Source organism: Vulpes vulpes, chromosome 13, assembly GCF_048418805.1.
Source record: "Vulpes vulpes isolate BD-2025 chromosome 13, VulVul3, whole genome shotgun sequence".
NCBI lineage: Eukaryota > Metazoa > Chordata > Mammalia > Carnivora > Canidae > Vulpes > Vulpes vulpes.
Genome location: NC_132792.1, coordinates 56,961,675 through 56,972,691, shown reverse-complemented (window position 1 = coordinate 56,972,691; position 11,017 = coordinate 56,961,675). Strand labels below are relative to the sequence as shown.

Here is an 11,017-nt window from a genome sequence, read left to right as displayed (position 1 = left end):
GGCAGAGACACAGGCAGAGGGAGAAGCAGGCTCCATGCAGGGAGCCTGACGTGGGACTTGATCCCGGGGCCCTAGGACCATGCCCTGGGCCCAAGGCAGGTGCTAAACCACTGAGCCACCCAGCGATCCCGGAAGCAGTATAATTTTATCTCTTTGGATTCCCAGAAAAAAAAAAAAAGGTAGGGTTTTGAATTTTCAAGGTGATACTATTTTAGACTTTTTAGTTTGATCCTTTCCTATGCCAAAAGCGTCTTGATTCAAAAACATTCTTCTGAAATAGTAAATAGGTGTGTCAACCAGTTGGATGCTCATCCCTCAAGACTCAGATAACGTGAAGCTTTTAGACATACTGAGGCCAAAATAATCATGCTTTTTTTTTTTTTTTTGGCTTCTCAAGCCTTTTGTAGATTGGTATATTTTAATTATATTAAAATAGCATTATATCTTAGCGTATTTGTAGGTGTTTCCTCCACCGTTAGTACAGGTTTCCAATTTTGTGCGGTATCTTTCTGTCCTCTGCTCCTTAGCCTTAGGCACTCGGTACTTAACAAGTAATGAACAAACGTGTGAAGGATTCCAAGGACCAATGTCAAGTATCAGCATCGCATGAACAAGTTCCAATTATTTTCTACCAACCCCACGGTTGGATTAAATCACCATTCATTTTTGTCCAAGTCGCATAAAGTGTCATTCCTCTGTGCTCATAGGTCAGAATCATTTTCCGAAGAGAAAACGGATTTGGAGGCCTAGAAAAATGACGCTCAGGGGAATCAAAGGCTGAACTCTGACTTCCCGGCTCGGTCCGTCCTTCGCGCCCCGGGCTGTCCGCCCTGACCTTGCGACACGCTCAGCAGGAGCGCGAAGGTCTGCGGAAGCGAAGCTGCAGGCCGGCGGGGCGCCGGCGGGTCCCGGCCCCGCGGGGGGGGCGCGCCGCGGTCACAGCCCGGGGCGCCGGGAACGCGCGAGGCCGGGGAGGCGCGGGCAGGCCGCGGGTTCTGCGCACGCGCGGGCGGCCGCTCCGGGCCGGGCCTCCGGGGGCGGGGCGGGGCGTGCGCGGCGGGTGGCGGCGGCGGCGGCGGGCCTCGGGCCTCGGGTTTCTCGCTGCCGCCGTCCTCGCGCGCGGGATGCTGCTCCTGGCCTTGCGCCGCCGGTGGGCGGCCGGACTGGGGCTCGGCGGGCAGAGCACGGTACCGCGGGCGGCCGCCGCGCTGCGAGGGCTGAGGGCGGCCTCCTGGCGGGCGGCCCCCTGGCGCGGCTCCTCGAGGCCGCTGGGCGGCGGAGGCGTGGGCTTGCGCGGAGCCTCGCCGCTCGTGGGCCGGCGGGGGCGAACGCAGGTGGGCGTGGTGAGGGGCGGCGGGGCAGGGGGCGTCGGCCGGGGGGCCTGGGTGGGGAGCGGCCCCCCGCGGGGCTCGGCCTCGGCCTCGGCCTCGGCGGGAGGCCCGGGGCGCCCGCGGCCCCAGGGGGACCCATCCCCATCCCCATCCCGGGAGACTGGCCGTTGGGTCGTTTTTCCGGGCGGCTCCAGAAAGTGGTTCACGGGTGGTTGCAGACCCAGCGGGCTTGTGAGGACTCGCACTATTTTGTGCTCCTGAGAGGAAGCCTCGGAAGGGTTAATTTGCAACGAAAGGGGATGCACTGAAAGACCTCAACCTGACTTGAAGTTTGTTCTTTTTTTTTTTTTTTATTAGATGAGGCTATTTTAAGGAATTTCTTTGCTCCCTGGAGAAAGGAGTTGGAGATATTAATCCTCTCACTTTATTTTTTTTTTAAGATTTTATTTATTTATTCATGACAGACACACAGAGAGAAGGCAGAGACACAGGCAGAGGGAGAAGCAGGCCCCATGCTGGGAGCCCGACGTGGGACTCGATCCTCGGGTCTCCAGGATCACGCCCTGGGCCGAAGGTGGCGCTAAACTGCTGAGCCACCCGGGCTGCCGGATCCTGTCACTTTAATCTGAATAAATTGTCTCCTAATCCTGCCCTTTAAAATGTCAGAATTAGAAAGTACGGTTGAAAACGTGGAAGAAATGCCTAACATGGGAATTGGAATGTCATTAAATTTCAGCATAAAGGAATTAGGCATACCTTTTGCATTTTGAAGGGTGTGTGCTGTGAAATTCATTTTTACACCTTATGGGAACTCTTGTTCCTGTGAAATGTGATGAAGATGTCAAGTGAACTATTAAGAGGAACAACAGACGCAAGGAGATGAGTAGGGAAAGAGTTAACTTTTTAAAAAGAAGTACTAGCTATAATATAAGCGTTTTAGAAATACTAAAAACGATCTGGACCTGAAACAATTTGCGTTTCCAGTTTTTTTTTTTTTTTTTTTTACATACGTTATATTAACATTTTTTTGAAAAGCTAATGCATTTAAAATTTTGACAGGAGAACAGGAGTAATGTCTTTGTTCACCACAGAATGAAGAAATTATGCCGCTAAAATGTTTTACTTGTTCCAGGCCCCACTTTATGGGGGCGGGGGGGGGGGGGGGGGAAGCCTTCAGCTGGGATGCAAACCTGGGTTTCCAAACTCCAACTCAGTAGGTGACTAATGAATTAAGGACAGTGATTTTGTTAGTTGCATTTCTTGAGCTTGGTGGATTATGTGGGAGAATTAAACCACCTCATATGACAAGTTCTCTTACTCTTCATTATAATTTATAAAGCTTAAAAAAATTAAAAGTTGGTCCTAAATGCACTTTATTATGTACTCACATTATAACGGTCTCTGTTTCAATAGATACCTCTTTGTTGGGAACGATGTGTTCAATGCTTACATACAGAGCTTGAAAAATCAGAAGATGGAAGGCTGATTTATACTGGGAATCTGGCCCGAACAGTATTTGGTGGGTAATCAGAAGTGAGGGTAATTTCCTTTTAACCCCCTTTTAGTTGTAAAAATGTACCCAGGATACATTACTTCTTATTATATCATCTCTTAATTGTAAGATATGAGGAAAAATTAGGTTATAATTTTTTTTCTTGTGGCTTGTAAATCAAGATTAGAGGTTGAAACCTTTGCATTTTTAGGAGATTTTAAAAAGATTTTTGAAGACTGTTATGGCTTTGTGATTTTTTTTTTTTTTAAAGATTGTATTTATTTATATGACACAGAGCACAAGCAGGGGTATCTGCAGGCAGAGGGAGAGGGAGAAGTAGGCTCCCCACTGAGCAGGGAGCCCCATAGGGGGATCAGACTTAGGACCCTGAGATAATGACCTGAGCTGAAGGCAGACACTTGACTGACTGAGCCACCCAGGTGCCCCTGACTTTGGGATCTTATGGCTAGGTGCTAAAGCTTCCCTCCCTTGGTCACTTCCCAAGATGTTTAACAACAAAATAGAACACAAAATAGTGTATATTTGTGTAATGTTTGAATATGGAGAGAGAGAAAAAAATACGGAATTATACCCCTTAAGAGTGGTTATTTGGGGAAAGTACACATTTACTTTATATATTTTTAAATTTGGCCATTGCAATAAGCATATAATACTTTTATAATTAAATAGTATCTTTCTTTTATGTTTTTTGAGGTCACTTTAACATTTTCAAGAAACATGTTTAGTGGGTTTTCTAGGTGGTAGAAAGTACTTGAGAAGACAAAGAGTATTATTAAATAGCTCTAAGTTTGAAGCTCTTTCCTTAGCTCTTTTTTTGTTTTTAAAAGATTTTCTTTATTCATGAGAGACACACAGAGAGAGAGGCAGAGACACAGGCAAAGGGAGAAGCAGGCTCCACGTGGGGAGCCCGACGTGGGACTCGATCCTGGGTCTCCAGGATTACACCCTGGGCCGAAGGCAGGTGCCAAACCGCTGAGCCACCCAGGCTTCCCTCTTTCCTTAGCTCTTAATTTGGTATTTAGTATGATTTAGTATTTAGAATAATTTATTAGGGAGGTCAGAAGAACTTAGGTATGTGCTTTGTTCAAGTTCCTCAGGTTGTATTTCATTTCAGTAATCTTAAAGTATAACCTGACATACCTGGAGTACTACTTTATAACCAAGTCAGCCACAAGATTTCACCACCTGCATTTGCATTCCTGTTTTTGATTATGCTGGTGTCTGAATCATCTAAAATTTACTCTGGAAATCTGTATGTTCTCAAGTGTGTGGTGTCAAAATAAACTGTGTTAAGGATACAATTTTAGCTATATAAGACTTTGGCAAGGGAGCCCGGGTTGCTCAGCAGTTTAGTGCTGCCTTCAGCCCAGGGTGTGATCCTGGAGACCCGGGATCGAGTTCCGTATTGGGTTCCCGGCATGGAGCTTGCTTCTCCCTCTGCCTGGTCTCTGCCTCTCTCTCTCTCTCTCTGTCTCTGTCTCTCATGAGTAAATAGATAAAATCTTTAAAAAAAATAAAATGTTGGCAATAAGGACTGATTATAATCACTATTGAGAGGAGTTTTGAAGTTACTGGAAAAATCAATTTTGGGTGATTAGAAATGTCTTCGGGAATCAGTACATGAGTTGGCCATTGAACCTGTGCCATATCTCTGGCCTGGGATACCTGGGTTTATACCATTGAGATGTATTAACAGTGACACCCATGATACCCTTCTTTCTGAACAGACACAGGTCCTTCAAATGCAGGGGAGACATTAATTTATTTCTTATTTCCGCTTGACTCCAGTCTGTAAAGAAGAGAATATAAATAGGAATTTTGGTGTAGGTGTATATAAATAGGATGTTATGTTTGTAGGAGAGCGTAGTTATCCATGGTATTCAAAGTTTTAGAATTATAACTTGTATAGGAATTTAATGTTTGAGTTCTTTCAATATTATGATAATTAGAAACTACTTTTCAGGGATCACTATTTTTTCTATGTAGAAACTGAGGGAGAAACATTTTTTTCTATATATAACAGAGAGGTACCATTTTAGAGATTCTTTTTTTAAAGATTTTATTTATTCATGAGAGACAGAGAGAGAGAGGCAGAGAAGCAGGCTCCATGCAGCAAGCTCGAAGTGGGACTCAGTCCCGGTACTCCAGGATCACGCCCTGAGCCAAAGGCAGATGCTCAACCACTGAGCCACCCAGGCATCTCCCATTTTAGAGATCTTTAAACTGCCAAATAGGTACCAGTTTAAAGACATTTGAAGGGTCTTTTAGTTGATAGTTTTTGTTAATTCATCAACAAATAATGACTTACTTTGTCATAGTCTTATTTTCGGATGAGGAGAATTTGAACATGAGGAGGTGTGAAAGAAGGGCATAGGGTAGTATGAGCAAAGACATGAAGATGGGAAAGCCCAGAATATGTTTAGAAAATAGTAATTAGGGGATCCCTGGGTGGCTCAGCGGTTTCGCGCCTGCCTTTGGCCCAGGGCGCGATTCTGGAGTCTCGGGATCAAGTCCCGCGTCGGGCTCCCGGCATGGAGCCTGCTTCTCTCTCTGCCTGTATCTCTGCCGATCTCTCTCTCTCTCTCTCATGAATAAATAAATAAATCTTAAAAAAAAAAAAAAAGAAAATAGTAATTACTTCAATCCAAGCAAAATAAAGTATATGTATTAGTTTCCTCAGGCTCTTGTAAATTCCACAAACTTGATGACTTAAAGTAACAGAATTTGTTCTGAAAGCTCATGTTTTGAAATCAGAGTATTGATAAAGGCCATACTGCCTCTGAAGGGTCTAGGAAAGAATTCCTTGCCTTTTCCAGCTTCTAGTGGCTCCCAGTAACCAGTTGTGTTCCTGGCTTATGGGGGCATCATAACTGCATAACTCCAATTTTTGCTTCTTACTCATGTGGCCTTCTCTGTGTCTGTCTTGTTCTGTCCTTATAAGGATATTCTCATTGGATTTATGGCCTACTCTATTCTAGGATGATCTCATCTCAGTTTTTGATTATATAGAAAGAGACTCTTTCCAAATGAGATCACATTTGGAGGTTCTGGGTGGACATGAATTTTGGGGTACACTTTTCAACCCACCGTAGTGACAAAAATCATGGGGATAAAGTAGTTAGAAGAACTAAGGAGGCCTTTTTTTTTTTTTTTTTTTTAAGATTTTATTTATTTATTCATGAAAGACACAGAGAAAGGCAGTGACGTAGGCAGAAGGAGAAGCAGGCTCCAGGCAGGGAGCCTGATGTGGGACTTGATCCTGAGACCGCAGATCACGCCCTGAGCCAGGGGCAGGTGCTCAACCGCTGAGCCACCTAGGCGTCCCTAAGGAGGCTTTTATATAGGAGGCATCTTGGTCCCCATTGTATCTAGTTGTATGTGTGCCAGTGTCATAGCAACTGTCTGTGGGAGGAAGGAAGGAATTATTTTTAAATTACTGATGCAAGATCATTAAGCCTTCAACCAATAGCAGTGTACAAGAGAGTATTATAGCCTCACCAGCAAAGTTTGTTGTCAAACTTTTGGTTTTTGGCAGTTTTGGGGAAAAACAATATCTCACTGTGCTTTTAATTTCATGTTCTTATGATTGAAGTTCGTTAACATTTTATCTGTTTAAGGGCCATGTACATTTTTGGTTCAGTATGGTGTCTCTATGTTTCTTTCATATGTGTGGATAGGGTTCTTTTTTTTATCCAACTTTTGGCACATATTTGATATATTTTTTAAAGATTTTATTTATTTATTAGAGGATGTGCAGAGAAGCAGGAGAGGGACAGGTGGCCTCTGTGCTGAGCATGGAGCCTTATGTGGGCTCAATCTCATGACCTGAGCCAAAATCAAGAGTTGGATATTCAACCAACAGCCACCCAGGCACCGTCAAGATTATATCTTTATGCTAAATTTCTGTATGCAGTTAGGTTTTCTTTCTAAATTTTCCATTTTGTTCTATTGATCTATTTATTTGTGTACCAGCAGCACACCATTTTAATTATAGCATTATGTTTTAGTATCTAACTCCTCCCCCCAACCTTTTTTATCTTCTTTTGTTTTTCTAAATTAGCTTTATAATCAACTTGTCTGGGATCTCAACTTGTCTATTTTCTAAACAGATGGTAAAATTATACAATCAAACTAAGAAATTTACATTTTAAGTCACTTATTTAATGTGGTAAAATATACATAACATACAATTTATGGGCAGCCCCGGTGGCTCAATGGTTTAGCGCCATCTTCAGCCCAGGGCGTGATCCTGGAGACCCGGGATCGAGTCCCACGTCAGGCTCCCTGCATGGAGCCTACTTCTCTCTCTGCCTGTGTCTCTGCCTCTCTCTCTCTCTCTCATAAATAAATAAAATCTTTAAAAAAATAATAAAATTTACCATTTTAACCATTTTTAAATACACATTTCAGAAGTCATTGATTTTTAATCTTTTTAATGTGACAGGTAAAAAAATATCTGTTTTAACATTTGAATATCTTTTCTTGGTAAAGAAGTTAGAAGTTGAATGTATTTCCCACGTTTCTTAACCATTGGTGTTGTGGTTTTTTTTTGTTTTGTTTTGTTTTTGTTTTTTTTTTGTTTTTTTTTGGTAATTTGCTGTTTTAATCTTGGACACTTTAAAAAAAATCCTGGACACTTAATCTAATTACTTAATCTAATAATGTTAGTCTTATATGTAAACATTTAATGTTAGGTATGTGGAAATGCTTGTTATTAGAGTTTTATTTAATCTGACTGAATTAATTTTAATAGTATTCATAAGGATCTTTGAGTAATATTAAATCTTTTATTGGGGAACTGAGGTGGAGGCCAGCTAACCCTAAAGCAAATTTTCCAACCTGGAGGGGCACTGTAATGGCCAATGGCCTGGACACTAGAATCAAATTGTTTGGGTTTGAAGCCCAGTACTGCCTGCCTCTTGGTAGTTTTGTGACATTGAGCAAGTGCTTTATTTTTCTCACATGATGGTGATAATTATGAGAGTGATGGTGATGATTATACATCTGCTTCATAGTGTGTTTTTGAAGATGTTATGAATAAAATACATAAAGTATGTAAAGAACTTAACACAGAGCCTGGAAAATAATAATCACTATGTGTTTTGGTTTTGTTGTTTTGATGATGATATAAGAAGAAAGGTGGAAGAATTAATTGGATAGATTGATTCTTTTATAAAATTTATAAATATTAATACTCATGTTTTTTTTTTTCCTACTTAGGTGTGAAATGTTTCTCTTATTCAACAAGTGTCATCAGTCTTGCATTACTACCATATATTTTTGCACAAAACAATATTATATTTGGAAGTCTACCTTTGCAAATATTATTTTATGGCATCATAGGAAGCTTTACAGTGATTACTCCAGCACTGCTTCACTTTGTTACGAAAGGCTATGTTGTTCGGTTGTACCATGAAGCTACAACAGACACTTACAAAGCCATTACTTATAATGTTGTGCTTTTAGAAAAAAGTACAGTGTTTCACCAGAACGACGTGAGGATTCCAGACAGCGCTCATATATTTACCACATTTTATGCTAAAACAAAATCGCTGTTAGTTAATCCAGTGCTCTTTCCAAACCCTGAAGATTATGACCATCTAATGGGTTATGACAAACCATTCACTTTTGATACGGAAGCAGATAGTGAGAAGAAACAGGTTAAAGATGAGAAATGAATCTGTTGTTTTTTAGGTTTGTGCTTAAATGTGATTCATGTTCCAATGTATGATAAAATTGCCTTTACTTTTGTTCTCTGTTAGCAACTGAAAGTAATTTGAAACTGTATCAAACAACTTTTAATTTTCAGAGAATTATGTTCCTATATAATAAAATAAGCTATGTTTGAAAAAACATGTAACATTCTGCCATTTGTGTTTTTAAAAAACATGAAAAACATACTTTTTTTTAAAAAGTATGAAAATACACGTTCATGCTGGCATATGCATGGATAATTTTATATAGTAAGTGTGGTTGTCTCTAAGCTGGGGATCGGGTGTCAGAAACAAATGAGAGTTGTTTTTCCTTTATGTTTGGATTTTTCTAAGTATAGATATGTTGCCTACATTAAAAGCTTTTTTAAAAATTCTAGAATTATGGGAAGCAGTGTTAATCTCCCTTTGGTTCAGAACACAAGTTTTTGTTTATCTTCTCAGGCATAGTTTCCCATAATAAGGATCTCCATGTCCTGTTGAGTATGGTAGTTAAAGGAGAGATGGTGACCTAAGTAGTGATGTCTTTGGTGGCACTCTTCTCCCTTGGTGTATCCTATCAGTTGGAAAATCAGAGGCGCTAAATAGTTGGACAGTACCTCTTATAAAATCAAAATCTCTGCTAGTTTTATGAAGTATTGGCATTTTAAGATTTTAACCTCTAATTGTAAAATGAAAATTGGTTCTTGTGAAAGCTTTTTGGCAAGTAGCAAAAGGCTTTAGATAATGCTATTTATATTAGTAGATAACTTATTAAGTGCCCAGCATGTGCCAGGTACTGTGCTAGTTATCAGAGTCCTAGTTAAGAACAAAACCCCCAGTCTGTATGGAGTTGCCTAATGTCTCCTATTGTCTGCCATGGTGGTAAATCTAATCTTTATGGGTTAGCTGGGGAATGGAGAAGCACCAGAAGCATCACTAGTTCATTCACAAAGGTCAGGTCTGAAGCTGCTAGAGGCCTATAGGAGATAGCGTAAGGTAAGAAAGTGCTCCCCTTTCTGAGACCTACAGCCTTCCCTCTGCTAGGACCAGCTAGCTTGTGATCCTAGCAGAAGACAGCCTCTAAGTCTCAGAAAAATGAACAAGCTCGCACCATCCGCATCTTCCGTTTGGGTCTCTGCCTGCCTGCTCCTTTGTCCTGTGTCACCTAGATATATACCTGTTGCTGTCTTGACAGTTAATGTGATTTATATCTTCCTATAAAAAATTATTCCATAATCAAATGTTCATGAAATATTAGAAAGTAGGAGCAAGAAAAAAAATCACTTAGTTCCATTCCTAGAAGAAAAAACAACATTGTTAATATTTTAACATTTTTTTCCAAGGGTCACTTCATAACTTGTTTTGAGTGTACCATATCTCTTTAAATGTCCCGTATCCATATACCCATTTTTGTCACCTGTGTGGTGGAGTGAAAAAACCTATTTTTATTTGTATCAGAATAATTCAGAAGACAACTTAGTTGTTTAAGGAAAATTAAAAAGCTTAGAATATAAGATGACTTCTCAAGTACATCATCTGGAGTGATACCAAGAAGTAGAAAAGGAACAGCATGTGTAGAATATGATTCATCACGGCAATAAGTCAGCAGAAACCATTCAGGCCAAGGTGAGGAGGAGAAATTTACACATCTCGGTCACTTTACTACTTTCACCACAGGTGGAGTAATCTTGGAAAGGTTGGGGAAGTGAGAAGTCTCCCACTATCTAAAGGAAGGGCATTGAGTCAGTTTTGAGTCTCGAAAGGCAGGGTGATCTTGGCTTAACATCTGAGTTACATCCTGTAATATACTGATTGATAATATGTTTTGCAATCTCTTTTCTCAATGTCAATTTCATTATCCTGAAAGACTTGTGCTTTTGGAAGCAGAAGTAACAAAATGGCCAGTAGGTCTGAATGATAGCCTTAGTTTGAACACAATTTTTAAAATTGTATTCTGATTTTTTTCAGAACACTTAATACTTTTGTTGTGGGATTCCTTTTTGTTGAGAATTTAAGTCGTTCAAAAGTAGAAGAGTATAATGAATCAACAGGACTATCATTTGGATTCAACAATTACCAATGTTGTCAATATTGTTTGGTTTAGATCCCAACCACTTGCCTTCAACTTTTATTTGGAAGCCAATCCCAGACATCATAACATTTCTTTCTTAAATATTTTGCAACTCTACCAGATGAGGACTTAAAAAATATAATACTATTATAATACCCAAGCCACTCCTCTCTTCCCGAAGTTATCAAATACCAGTCTGTTCAAATTCCAATTTCCTCTCCACACTTTGTTTGGATTAAGGTCTAAGTAAAGTTCATGCCTTATTGACACCAATTTATGAAATGTCTTTCAAGACTCTTCTAAGCTATGGGCCCCTCCATTTCCTTCACTTTGTTTTTTTCTCCCTTGCAGATTATCTTTTGAAGAAATGGAGTTCTTTGTCATTTACATCTTTTTGTGGTCTAGATTT

The 11,017-nt window shown here is 40.5% G+C and overlaps 1 protein-coding gene across 2 annotated transcripts; it reads left to right on the top strand.

The window, feature by feature from the left end:
* The first annotated feature begins 1,034 nt into the window (after window positions 1-1,034).
* On the top strand, window positions 1,035-8,699 carry TMEM70 (transmembrane protein 70). 2 transcript variants are annotated; one of them, XM_072734461.1, is made up of 3 exons: window positions 1,035-1,334; window positions 2,745-2,850; window positions 8,065-8,699. In XM_072734461.1, exons 1-3 carry the CDS (start codon window positions 1,125-1,127, stop codon window positions 8,520-8,522), a joined length of 774 nt encoding a protein of 257 aa, XP_072590562.1. In that variant the 5' UTR covers window positions 1,035-1,124; the 3' UTR covers window positions 8,523-8,699. The 2 variants fall into 2 exon arrangements, with proteins under 2 accessions (XP_072590562.1, XP_025871246.2); XM_026015461.2 differs by lacking the exon at window positions 1,035-1,334 and adding an exon at window positions 1,707-1,905.
* The last annotated feature ends 2,318 nt before the right edge of the window (window positions 8,700-11,017 follow it).